Here is a 14,417-nt window from a genome sequence, read left to right on the forward strand (position 1 = left end):
AAATTATTTTATTTGTTTTCAGTGTTCTACAATTATTTCCATATATCTTAGATTTTTTTCCCCTCCCTTCCCACTCCCTCCCTGAGATGGCATACAATTTTATATAGGTTCTTCACATACATTCCTATTAAATACATTTTCACCTTAGTCATGTTGTATAGAAGAATTAAAATGAATGGGAGAAATCATAAAACAAAACATAATACCTAAACATAAAAAATGTTCTGCTTCATTCTGCGATCAAATTCCATAGTTCTTTTTCTGGATGTAGAAGGCATTTTGCCTTAAGCGTCCATTGGGAATTTTTTAAGTCCTTATGTTGCAATGAAGTACTAAATCTACCAGAAAAATTCCTTGCACATAGTGGTTTTTGCTGTGTACAAAGTTCTCCTGGTTCTGCTCCTTTCACTCCAAAAAACCAATAAAATTGATAAACCTTTGGTCAGTTTGATTAAAAAAGAAGAAAGGAGAAAACCAAATTATCAATATCAAAAATGAAAAGGGTGAACTCACCTCCAGTGAGGAGGATATTAAAACAGTAATTAGAAATTACTTTGCCCAACTGTATGCCCACCCTTTTCATTTTTGATACTGGTAATTTTCTTTTTTTTCTTTTTTCTTTTTTATCAGATTGACCAAAGGTTTATCGATTTTATTGGTTTTTTCATAAAACCAGCTCTTAGTTTTATTTATTAGTTCAATAATTTTCTTAATTTGAATTTTTTAATCTCACCTTTGGTTTTCAGTATTTCTAATTTGATATTTATTTGGGGATTTTCAATTTGTTCTTTTTCTAGTTTTTTCAGTTGCATGCCCAGTTCATTGATCTCCTCTTTCTCTATTTTATTCATGTAAGCATTTAGAGAGATAAAACTTCCCCTAAGAACTGCCTTTTGCTGCATCCCATAAGTTTTGGTAGGTTGTCTCATTATTGTCATTCTCTTAAATGAAGTTCCTGATTGTTTAAATGAAATCCTGATTTGCTGTTCGACCCACTCATTCTTTAGGATTAGGTTATTTAATTTCCAGTTAATTTTTGTTCTATCTTTCCATGACCCTTTATTACATATAATTTTTATTGCATCATGATCTGAAAAAGATGCATTGACTATTTCTACCTTTCTGCACTGGATTGTGAGGTTTTTATGCCCTAGTGTAGTACATGGTCAATTTTTGTACATGTGCCATGTGCCACTGAGAAAAAGGTGTATTCCTTTCTATCCCCATTCAGTTTTGTCCAGAGGTCTACCACATCTACCTTTTCCAAAATTCTGTTCACCTCCTTAATTTCTTTCTTGTTTATTCTGTGATTAGATTTATCAAGTTCAGAGAGGGAGAGGTTGAAGTATCCCACTAGTGTATAGTCTTGCTGTCTGTTTCTTTCTATTATTCCCTTAACTTCTCCTCTAAGAATTTGGATGCTATACCACTTGGTGCATATATTTTTAGTAATGATATTACTTCATTGTCTGTAGTGCCTTTTAGCAGGATGTAGTTTCCTTCCTTAGATTTTTTTGATTAGATCTATTTTTGCTTTTGCTCTGTCTAAGATTAGGATTGCTACGCCTGCTTTTTTTTACTTCAGCTGAAGCATAATATATTCTGCTCCGGCCTTTTACTTTTACCCTGTGTGTTTCTCTGTCTGCCCCCCTCCCCCCCTTTCAGATGTGTTTCTTGTAAACAACATATTGTAGGATTATGGTTTTTAATACATTCTACTATCCCCCTTTATTTTGTGAGAGAGTTCCTCCCATTCACATTCACAGTTAGGATTACTATCTGTGTCTATGTCTCCATCCTGTTTCCCCCCATTTATGGTTTTATTTCTCCCTTTCCCTCCTCAAAAGAGTTTTACTTTTGACCATTTCCTCCCTCAGTCTTCCCTGCCTTCTATCAGCCCCCCTCCCCTTTCTTTCCCTTTTCCCTTCCTACTTCCTGTAGTGCAAGTTAGATTTCTCTACTTAACTGAGAATGTTATTCCCTCCTTGAACCAAATCTGAGAAGAGTAAAGCTCAAATAATGATTATCTCCCTCTCTCCATTCTTTCCCTCTACTGTAATATGTTTTTGTGCTTCATGTGATATAATTTACCATTTTCTGCCTTCTCTTCTCTCATTACAATTCCTCTGCACCCTTTAATTAGTTTTTTATCATCACATCAGTTAATTTATACCCACACCCTCTATCTATGTATATACTTTTCAGATGTTGTAATAAATATACAGTTCTTAAAATTAACAAATATCATCCTCCCATATAGGGATATAAAGTTTGCCCATATTGAATAACAAGTTGTTTTTTTTTCCCCCCGTTTACCTTTTTATGCCTCTCTTGAGTCTTATATTTGAAGATCAAATTTTCTACTAAGCTCTGGCCTTTTCATCTGGAAGGTCTGCAAATCATTTATTTCATTGAATGGCCATCTCCTTGCCTGAAAGATTATGCTCAGTTTTTCTGGGTAGTTGATCCTTGGTTGTAGTCCAGGCTCCTTTGCCTTATGAAATATATTCCAATCCCTCCAGTCTTTTAATGTAGAAGCTTCAAGGTCTTGTGTGATCCTGGCTGTAGTTCCTAGATATTTACATTGTTTTTTTCTAGCTGCTTGCAGTATTTGACCTGATAATTCTGGAATTTGGCAATAACATTTCTTGGTGTTTACAATTTAGGATCTCTTTCAAGAGGTGATCAGTGGATTCTTTCGATGACTATTTTACCCTCTGGATCTACAACCTCATAGCAATTTTCCTGAATGATTTTTGGAAGATGCTGTCTAGGCTCTTTTTTCATTATGGCTTTCCGGGAAACCAATGATTCTTAGATTTTCTCTCCTGGATTTATTTTCCAGGTCAGTTGTTTTTCCAGTATGATATTTTATATTTTCTTCTATTTTTTCATTCTTTAGATTTTGTTTGATTCTTGATGCTTCATAGAATCATTAGCTTCTACTTGTCCAATTCTAATTTTTAACGAATTGTTTTCTTGAGTTAGCTTTTGAACTTCCTTTTTTAAAGAGTTATTTTCTCCAGTTAGGTTTTGTATCTCCTTATGCATCTGGCCAATTTTACTTTTTAAGGAGCTGAATGTATTTTTTAAATCATTGATCAGTTTTTCTTCTACCTCTTTAATTTGGCTTTTAAAATCCTTGAGCTCTTCCAAGAGCTTGAGACCAGTTCATATTCCCTTTTGAGGTTTCATATGTGAGTATAGTGTCAATGCTGTCCTCTTCTGAATTCATATTTTGTTCTTGCCTCTCCCCAAAATAAGACTCTATGGTCTTTGGTTTTCTAATTTGCTTTTTGCTCATGGTGATTGCCTTCTTCCTGGCTTTTAAAGTCGATCTCTGCTTCTGGGGCATAGGAGCTCTGTTGCTTATGCTGAGAGCTAGGGTCCTGTTTACTGGCCTTGTGTTGTGTGGCCTCTGGTTCTTTCAACTGGAATCTATATAATACTGCAGCTTCTCTGGTGCTAAGCTGGCTGGTGTGTGCCAAGGCCAAAGCCAGGTGAAGTCTGAGTTTCCCTAGGGTTACATTTAAGCTCATGACATGAGGTGTGCATGGAGGGGTGGTGTGGCCACAGAGGGGTCTCCTCCTCCCCTTGGACTGCACGAACCCCATCTGCACTGGTGTCTGCCCAATTCCCCTGGCTGTGCTAAGGCACACTTTGGTCCCTGGTGTTGGCACTTACTGGCTCCACCCCCCTTGGGCTCAGGATTTCCTGATGGTTTGCTCAGGTGGGGCTTACTGGGACACTTCAAGTCCTGCACTTCTCCCCTTCTGCTGGTTCCACTATTCTAAGATTTTTCCTGGTGCAGTAGTCTCTGAGTTTTTCAAGGTTCATCAGGAAGGATGAGAGCACTTACAGTTTATTCTGCCATTTTGGCTCCCAGAAATTCAAGTAGCTGACTTTCAAATGTTTAGTCTGTGGGCTAATAGCTCCAGGAGTGGTTGCAGCTGCTGCTGCAAGCCCTGCACTTGTCTCTCACTTGGCACTGCTGGAATCTGAGCTGCTGCTGGAGATTCAGCACACCCAAGCCATTCCCTCTCCACTGTAACCACATCTGTTTTGGCAGCTCCACGTGCTCTGTGTTCCCCCAGCCTGGTGTAACAGATCCTTCCTGTCGATCTTTTGGGTTGTCCTGGTCAGGATATCTGCCACACTCTGTCTCGCAGTGGATCTTGCCACTCTAAAATTCGTTCAGATTCACATCTAAGAGGTAGGGAATTTGTGGATGAGCGCAAGTGGGTCTCTGCTTTCACTCTGCCATCTTGGCTCCACCTCCATCTTCTGTGCATTTTAAAAAAAATATTCCAGTGGCTTGCTTTTTGTCAGTTTAGGTGCCAGTATTCTTTCCCTCTCCCTCTCTTTCCCTCCTTCTCTTTCATTCCCTTTCTCCCTGGAATAAGGAGAATTGACCATCTTTATTTGCCAGTAAATTTGCAACTCATGGTTTATAACCATGTTTTCATTTTTTATCAGTTTTAATTGAAGTGAGATATTGTTAATTTTATTACAATCATTTGATATTTCACAAGTATGTATAAATTGCATAGGTAATTCCTGAGTTCCTAAAACTCAGCCTTCTTTCAAATAAATTTTCACTGAAGTACAGTTAAGAACAAGACAGAAGGTATTACTTAGGTTAGTACATTTTTCGAAATGAAAATGTAAGTAACACCTAAATTTATTTCCTGGAAGAGGCAGCAGAGAGTCACATATCTAGAGTTTAAAGAGATCTTAAAGGGCCTAATGTTTGATCCATTCATTTTATGGATTTGGAAACAAAGAACCCAAGAGGTCCCAAAGCTGTCATCAGCAAAGCTTCTATTTGGTCGCAGGCTTCTAGTCCTAAAACCAGCATTTAAAAGTGTTCTGGAAATCTCCCTGAACCTGGATTCAGTCAAGAACTGGATTCATATACTGCCCCTTTGAACCTTCTGTATTTATAAAATGGGAATAATACTTGTGGTACCTATCTCCGTTGTAAGAATCAGCTGAGGTCATGTATATAAAGTTCTTTTAGAGCCAGTGTGGCCTTGTAGAAGTGAGCCAGCCACAAAATCATAGAACCTGGGTTCAAGTCCTTTTTCTCTTACATCTTGGGTACGTGACCCCCTCAAATCTCTAGACAACTCTGAAAGATGGGCTTTCCTAACCTGAAGATGTCCTCTTCCTATGTAAAGTGCTATATAAATGTGAACTATAATAACAAAATGATAATACTAGTTTAGCTCTGTTTAAGTGCATCAAACTAAATTTCTTTAGCTAAAAATTGCAAGTCAAAGTGACAGAAGAAAGGCTCCTGAATATCTAAAACAGTACTGCGGTCTGGGGACCCCCGGGGATTCCTTAAATCTTTATAGGGGGTCTGTGCAATAAAAGCTATTAATAATAATAATATTAAGACATTTTAATTTGTAATATGGTGAATAACAATAAATATAACTTACATAAACAAAAGCTCTTGGGGGGAGGCCTCAATTTTTAAGAATGTAAAGGGGCCATATGACCAAAAAATCTGAGAATTGCTGATCTAAACCATCTAGAATGGTCTTTTATTTTCCTGAACAAATCCAAGAACGGAAATTCTACAAATTTCCTTGTATTTCAGTGTTTTAATGTTAGTAAGAAATTTCCTTATGCCTATTTACATGTTCCTGAAGGCTAGTAGTAAAAGATTAAGTGTCATTCACTGTCTGCACTGTTTTTATAGCCTGCCACAGTGTTTGGCTCTTCCATTTTGCCTAAAAATTTATCCTAAAACTTTTGTTGGAGAGAAAAAGAGCAACTTTGTGTCTTATCAAGGTATATTTACTTTGATCTTTTTGCCATAGTTACCTCCCAGAATTCTGCCACAATGGCCCAGGGCCTGATGTTTCTGGAAATTGTTCTTCAGTGTGTCTTTTAAAGTTTTTCTTCTCTCTGCCATCTTTGTGATTATTCCACCAATATTCTGCACATAGCACCTGCTTTTGGCGTTCTTCTATTATCCATCTTATAACTATAGTTGTCCAGTAACAAGCATTGCGTCAGTTCTGGAAAGCAAGACTGACAGAGAGAGAAACCTAGCTATGATGCAGCAGTTGGAAATAATATTGTTCCTTGTAAATAAAAATGTTGAGTAGATTTTGAAGCAAAGTGAAAAAAAAAGTTGAAAGTGTCATGTTTGTAAGTTTTACGAGCGCAGGGCCATGTCTGAGTCTGTGCCTCTTCTGGACTCAGGCACAGCTTTAAGCATAGGAGGTGGTTCATGAGTGTTTATTACATTGAATTGAGCTGTTTTCTTTATTTTGAAATCTCATTTAGGTAAATATTAATTGAAGTGGCTTACCCTAAGGTTGTACATTGAGTCACTCAGTACAAAAGGTAATGCTACTAAAATGGCTACTACAATTGCTTCATTTTACAAAGCTGATTAAGATTGTTAGTGTAGGTAAATATATTGAGATCTAATATGTAAAAAGGTTAAGTGTCATCATTAGTAATTGTGTAAACTAATTATATCAAAGTCATGACTGTAGAAAACAAAGATGATGGTTTTACGCAGTTAACTCAAAGCATTTTATGGTCAAAGCACAAATATAAAGTAATTTTATTAAAGTAATTAATTGTTTCAAAAAAATAAGTCTGTAGATTCCCTTCATTCTTCAAAAATCCTTGTGGGATAAGAAAGAAACACGTTTTAGTGACTTTCTACTGTTTACATTTATAAACACAGAAAAGTCAAGTGATTTGCCAGTACTTAGATGAAGCAGGACTAAAGCCTCGGTGACATGCTGTTATTCTGTATGCTGTACCATACTTCTTCCTGTCATGTTAGCCGTTTTATATCTCACCTTAATGTGTTAAATAACAGGCATAAAAAAAGATTAAGTATTGATGCATATATATTTTGTGCATATAGAACTAACTTGTATTTATTTTAAAATATATTTATATCTGTATATATATTGACAGAGAACAACTGATGTTCCCATTCCATTTCCTTGACCGCCTTGGCAAGCATGACATGGACTGCACAGTCTCAGGTGGAGGGAGATCTGCACAAGCAGGAGCAGTTCGCCTAGCTACTGCAAATGCGCTATGTAGTTTTGTCTCTGAAAATGAAGTAGAATGGATGAGACAAGGTATGAACTTAAGAAGGCATTTTTTCACAGTAATATCAGTTTACCTAACTTTTAATATTTGCATGAAATTAATATTAAAATAACATTGTTAAACATTTAATTTTACTGACATCAACTATCACACTTTGAACTTACAACAATAATTTTTAGTCTTAATTTCTGCCAAAGTAGTTAATTTGAATTAGGAGGAAACTGTCTGTTTAACATTGGTAACATGTTCCTTTGCCTGAAGGTTTGGGAAATATATTTTGCCCTTGAGGTATGCCCATTTGCCCTGTGTATGAAGCAGGTATCTCAGCTGTATTTGTGAGACTATATATTTGGCTGTTTCCCATATTATTATGATAAAAGTTTCTATTGGCTAGTTATAATGTCATCATTATTGTTTTAAAAGTTAGCAAACGGGGCGGAGCCAAGATGGCGGAGTAGAAAGACGCACATACACATAGCTCCGAACCCACAACCCATAGAACATCTACAAAAAAGTAACTCACGGCGAATTCTGCACCCAGAGGCCACAGAACATTGGAGCGAGGGAGATTTCTGTTCCAGAGAGACCTGCAAACCTCTCGCAAAAAGTCCTTCCCGCCGTGGACTGGGCGCCGGGACTGGGAGCTGAGTACAGCCCTGCCGCAGCCGCGGCACCGAGACAAAAAGATCCGAGCGGGCTTCAGGGACGGCATCTCCAGCGGCCACGCGGGTCCCTCCACCCACAGGTGACAGGGGTCGGTGAGAGGGTCTCTTTGGCTGGTCGAGAGGGGAGTGGGGTGCCCCCATAACTCAGGCCCCCTCGGGAGGCAACAGTGGAGGCAGGAGCAGACCGGGGCTCCCCAAGCAGGCAGGAGCCTGGATCCATTGTTGAAGGTCTCTGCATAAACCCCCTGAGGGAAGTGAACCCGTGAGGCGGCCCTGCCCCGACCTGAGCACCTGAACTTAATCTCACACTGAATAGCAGCCCTGCCGCCACCCAAAGCCCTGAGGCTGGCAAGCAGCATTTGAATCTCAAACCCCAAGTGCTGACTGGGAGGATCCGAAGGAAAAGTGGGTGTGAAGAGAATATTCAGAAGTCAAATCACTGGCTGGGAAAATGCCCAGAAAAGGGAAAAGAAATAAGACTATAGAAGGTTACTTTCTTGGGGAACAGGCATTTCCTCCCTTCCTTTCTGATGAGGAAGAGCAATGCTTACCATCAGGCAAAGACACAGAAGTCAAGGCCTCTATATCCCAGCCCACTCAATAGGCTCAGGCCATAGAAGAGCTCATAGAAAATCAAGTTACAGAGGTGGAAGAAAAGCTGGGAAGAGAAATGAGAGACATGCCGTCAAAGCATGAACAGCAGGTCAGCTCCCTGCTAAAGGAGACCCAAAAAAATGCTGAAGAAAATAACACCTTGAAAAGTAGGCTAACTCAGTTGGCAAAGGAGGTTCAAGAAGCCAATGAGGAGAAGAATGCTTTCAAAAGCAGAATTAGCCAGATGGAAAAGGAGATTCAAAAGCTCACGGAAGAAAATAATTCTTTCAAAATTAGAATGGAACAGATGGAGGCTAACGACTTTACGAGAAACCAAGAAATCATAAAACAAAACCAAAAGAATGAAAAAATGGAAGATAATGTGAAATATCTCATTGGAAAAACAACTGACCTGGAAAATAGAGCCAGGAGAGACAATTTAAAAATTATGGGCCTACCTGAAAGCCAGGATCAAAAAAAAGAGCCTAGACATCATCTTTCATGAAATTATCAAGGAAAACTGCCCTGAGATTCTAGAACCAGAGGGCAAAATAAGTATTCAAGGAATCCACAGATCACCTCTTGAAAGAGATCCAAAAAGAGAAACTCCTAGGAACATTGTGGCCAAATTCCAGAGTTCCCAGATCAAGGAGAAAATATTGCAAGCAGCTAGAAAGAAACAATTCAAGTATTGTGGAAATACAGTCAGGATAACACAAGATCTAGCAGCTTCTACATTAAGGGATCGAAGGGTATGGAATAGGATATTCCAGAAGTCAAAGGAACTAGGACTAAAACCAAGAATCACCTACCCAGCAAAACTGAGTAGAATACTTCAGGGGAAAAATTGGTCTTTCAATGAAATAGAGGACTTTCAAGCATTCTTGATGAAAAGACCAGAGCTGAGAAGAAAATTTGACTTTCAAACACAAGAATGAAGAGAAGCATGAAAAAGTAAATAGCAAAGAGAAGTCATAAGGGACTTTACAAAAGTTGAACTATTTACATTCCTACATGGAAAGACAATATTTGTAACTCTTGAAACTATTCAGCATCTGGGTACAGGGTGGGATAACACACACACACATGCACACGCATACGCACACACACATAGAGACAGAGTGCACAGAGTGAACTGAAGAGGAGGGGATCATATCTTTAAAAAAAAAATGAAATCAAGCAGTGAGAGAGAAATATATTGGGAGGAGAAAGGGAGAAATGGAATGGGGCAAATTATCTCTCATAAAAGAGGCAAGCAAAAGACTTTTTAGTGGAGGGAAAAAGAGGGGAGGTGAGAGAAAAACATGAAGTTTACTCTCATCACATTCCACTAAAGGAAGGAATAAAATGCACACTCATTTTGGTATGAAAACCTATCTTACAGTACAGGAAAGTGGGGGATAAGGGGATAAGCAGGGTGGGGGGGATGATGGAAGGGAGGGCATGGGGAGGAGGGAGCAATTTGAGGTCAACACTCATGGGGAGGGTCAGGATCAAAAGAGAGAACAGAAGTAATGGGGGACAGGATAGGATGGAGGGAAATATAGTTAGTCTTACACAACATGACTATTATGGAAGTCATTTGCAAAACTACACAGATCTGGCCTATAATGAATTGCTTGCCTTCCAAAGGGGAAGGGGTGGGGAGGGAGGGAGGGCAGATTGGCAGACGGGCAATTAGAACGCTCGGTGTTTTGGGGTGGGGGGAGGGGACAAAAGGGGAGAAAATGTGGAACCCAAAATTTTGTGAAAATGAATGTTAAAAGTTAAATAAATTAATTTAAAAAAATAAAATAAAATAAAATAAAAAAATAAAAAAAAGTTAGCAAACATTTTCATTTTACCATTATGATGATAATTAAAATTTAATTTTCTTCCCCTGCTTTTGCGTCTTTCTTGAACTATAGGACTATAAATAGAAATAGATAGAAATCCTTGTAAATTTTGGACAAAGTACACAGTATTGGACAACCTCATTTATTGGGATCTTTGGAGTTTATGGTAAATTTATTTGTGCCTAAGGCAAAGGTAATCTTTATGCTATCTTTGAAAATGATTTATCAGACAAGTAATATTGTATTTCAAGCAAACTACTCTGTTTTACCTATTTAATTTTAAATACCTTAGAATATCCATTTAAATATAAACTGTTAATGTATCAACCATATACAGTCATTAAAGCAATAGAGTATCAGTTCTTGAACACTTTTTGTTAGTCAGTTGACTTTGTTTCTTATTAATATATGTAAGAGCACTTAGCACAGGACTTGGCACATAGTAGACACTACATAAATGCTTATTCCTCTCTTCTTACCAAATATTCTTTTTTTGGATCAGATCTATGATTTCATTTGGAAACTCACTGAGGAAATTCCCTTTGTCAATTGTATTGTTTTAGACTCAAGTTATTAATGAGAGAGTGTGGATGGTGGGGAGGTGTTCTGTTAGAAAAGAGGAGATGAAGGGATTGAGTGCAAGGATTTGCCTTTTCAAGGAAAAGGGCCACCTCTTCATATGAAATAGGAATGAAGGAAGAGATAATGGTGGAAAGAATATGATTGAAGTGAGATAAAAGGGAGCTTTTGGTGAATGGCCTCAATTTTTCAGTGATCCAAAGTTCTCAGCTGAGAGGGTTGCATGGTCAAGGGGGCCTTGAGAGATTTGAGGAGGGATGAAAAGGTTTGGAGAACCCTCTAGAGTGAATGATAGAATAAATCAGTTAGGGGCGTATGAAAGAATTGCCTGGCCATCTTGGCTATTCCACCAGCAGTTAGGGGCCTGTTGAGATTATGTATCATTAATTTGTAATAGATCAGTCATCTGGGTTTCATGATTTTCTAAAGCTTTGTTCAGCAGCACATGAGTAAAAGCAGTCCAAAACTGAGGCTTGACAAGGCAAGGTCAGTGATAGGATAAGAGAGCAGATGATTAAAAAGCAGACAGTATAGAATGAAACAGATTCACCAAGAGGTCAAGATGGGAAAGGAAAAGTAAAGAGCAGAAGGCTTAGGGGTTGCAAAGTGGGGGAGAACTGAAATGACAACAGATTATAATCACATAAAAGAATTTCAGAGTTCATGAACATAAATGTAGAATACTTGTGGATGCTAGCAAGGCCAAGGGTATGACTCTGTACTTCTTTGTGTAGCTGAGATGGGTGGACAAGTAGTTATAGAAAATAAACTGAAGAACTTGGAGGTTAAGGTTGGGAGATTGTTACTATGTATGTTACTAGTCCCCTAGTATGAGAACAGTAGTTGGAGAGGAGAGGAGAGAACTCACTGAGGAAAGGAGAAGTCATAGAGGTCAGGAGATACTAAGAGTCTTGATTGGGTGATATAGAAGGTTTGAATGAACCTCTGAGGTTGAGTTTTCCAAGTTATGGGGGTAGAAAAAGAGCTTGAAAATGACAAAGGAGAGCTGTGAGTATTCCAATGCCTCCATGAGATCCAATGAGTTATGGAGAATGAGTGAAAGTGCAACCAGTATGGAAAGAGTAGCCAGAGAAGAGATGCCATAGTGGCAGGTAGGGAGAGGTTGTGGGGAAAGAACCAGGTCTCAGTGAATAGAAGATGGAAAGATCAAGAAACAAACAGGTTTAAGATAAAACCAACTTTGTTACCTGTGGAGGAGGCATTCTAGAGAGCACAGTGGAAGAGATGGGTCACATCAGGGTAGAATATAGGGGCAAGGGGGAGGATGGCAATAAGGGAGTGGTCCATGGAACAAGAAAATAGGGATTGAACAAAATCAGTAAGATGGGTGGAGTGTGATTGGGGGAGATTGAGGATTCAGTTCAGTTACCTCTAAGGCTTTAGTCTCAGGATAAAGCCTTCCCAGGATGAGGGCAGCAATGAGTTTCTGGAATAGGGGAAAGTGGGAAAGGTAATCATTGCATGGTTGTAGGCTTAACTTTTATCCTAGACCACAGCTATGCCAGAGGCAAGACTTGAACCAGGCCTTCCTGACTCTAAAGTCAACTCTCTATTTAGTTTAACATGCTACCTCTCACCAAAAAAATCTAATTCAGACTCTCCTTAATATGGCAAAGTGGTAGGAATAGAACAGCCCAACTCTCTCACAGTTAATCCAGCAAGGAAGAAAGAAGAACCTCACACTGAGTAATGAGCAAGAAATCCAAGGGGTAACCATAGTGAATACACTCTTCCAGCCCAAGTCTGCAGTTTGGCCCTTCAAGTTGCTATACGTAAAAGAATTGGACATTGAGGGGATGCCCAGCAGTTGGGGAATGGCTGAACAAGTAGTGGTATATACTTGTAATAGAATATTGTTGTGCTATAAGAAATGACGGGCAGGCTGATTTGAGAAAAACCCAAACCGATGCAAAGTGAAGTGAACAGAACCAGGAAAACACAGTATGTAGTAACAGCGATGTTGTATAATGATCTACTCTGAATGACTTAGCTGTTGTCAGCAATGCAGTGATCCAAGATAGTTCCAAGGAACTCATGATGAAAAATGCTATACACGTCCAGAGAAAGAAACGATGGGGTCTGATGCAGATCAAAGATACTGTTTTTCACTTTCTGCGTGTTTTTCATGATTTTTTTCTTTTGGTCTTTTTTTCACAACATGACTAATATGGAAATATGCTTTGCCTAGTTGCCCATGTATAGCTAATATCAAATTGCTTACTGTCTCGGAGAGGGGAGGTGAAAGGCAGGGAGGGAGAAAATTTGAAACTCAAAATATTTTTTAAATGAATGTTAAAAATTGTCTTTACATTGAATTAGGGGAAAAAATTTTTTATTTGCTGTATATATTCCATACCTGTTATCTTAAATCAATCACACTGACATTTATATATCTTTATTAATCTTTAGTTACAGTTTTCAAATGGCAACTCACAAATGCAGTTTTATTATATATTTGGGAGGGGGTTATTGATTGGGTGCCCTAAGTGTGACTCTCAAAAACCAGGAATTTCAAAACAGTTGCACATCTGTATTTGTGGAAGGAGTTTCCTCAATGGAAGTTTCCTGTACCATCTGAAATCCCAGGTGCATCCAGTTCCTCATCCCCCACACAAAGAATTGATCTGAATTTGTCTTTCTTCATTCTTTCTCCCCATTACTTACAAATTACATTTCATCCACCTTCTTCCCTATTTAGGCAACATGTAAATCCCATGACTCATTATTTTTCATCTTGTATTTCAGCTGGTCTGCTGACCCCTGATCCTCGTGTCAAAGAACGGAAAAAACCAGGCCAAGAGGGAGCCCGCAGGAAATTCACCTGGAAGAAACGCTAAGTCTTATTCAAAGAAAAGGATTGACTCTGCTGGGCAGTACTTTTAGAAATTTTTTTTATCTATGTAGTTTATTTCCAAACTTAATGATGTCAATAAAGTTGAAAATTAACAACTTACACATACACACAGAGATATTTCTGTCCAGCTTGTTTTCCTTTATTTTTAAAATCCTCTCAGAAAATTATTTTAGAAACATGTTTTATAGAATATTAGAACTGAAGAGAATTTTAGCAAATATCTAATCCAACGCCCTCATTTTGCAAATGAGGAAATTGAAGCCAAAAGAGATTTTTTTCTCATTACTTGATCCTGTCACCTCCCTCAAAAAAAAATTCACACCTGCTGGAATACTTGAGTAGTGAGCATATCTCCTTTACAGGGTTGTTCTTCAAGTGCAGTCTATCTTCAGGGCCATATTTGAATCTTTTTCAGCTTTATAAAATCTTCCAACAGTACTTACATCTTGGTGGCATAGGCTTTGATAATTCCACTTGAGTAGGACTTTTGGAGATGCCTCTAACTATATTGTTTGGAAAACTTTTTTATTTTAGTAGAATGAATGAGTGAAAGCATTTATTAAGCACTTACTATGTGCCAAACACTGTTCTTTAAGCACTGAAGATACAAATATAAAAGTAAAATCATCCCAGTACTCAATTAGCTTATATTCTAATTGAGGAAATCACACATAGATAAGAGTAGTGACCAGGGAAGGGACTTGTGGTCTGGGAAATCAGTCTTGGAAAGATGGTGAGTGGAACACTAAAGCTATCCGGTAACTCACCTTTCAG

General features: G+C 38.3%; 1 protein-coding gene across 1 annotated transcript in view; it reads left to right on the plus strand.

Moving 5' to 3' along the window:
- MRPS9 (mitochondrial ribosomal protein S9) overlaps positions 1–13,742 on the plus strand; it is a 93,744-nt gene extending 80,002 nt beyond the window's left edge. The window contains exons 10-11 of the mRNA XM_072621745.1: positions 6,955–7,124; positions 13,535–13,742. Of these exons, the coding sequence (XP_072477846.1) occupies positions 6,955–7,124; positions 13,535–13,626 (262 nt within the window). The 3' untranslated portion in view covers positions 13,627–13,742. The remainder of the gene's footprint in view (positions 1–6,954; positions 7,125–13,534) is intronic.
- Positions 13,743–14,417: the final 675 nt, after the last annotated feature.

The sequence above is a fragment of the Notamacropus eugenii genome, chromosome 6 (assembly GCF_028372415.1).
Source record: "Notamacropus eugenii isolate mMacEug1 chromosome 6, mMacEug1.pri_v2, whole genome shotgun sequence".
NCBI classification, from domain to species: domain Eukaryota; kingdom Metazoa; phylum Chordata; class Mammalia; order Diprotodontia; family Macropodidae; genus Notamacropus; species Notamacropus eugenii.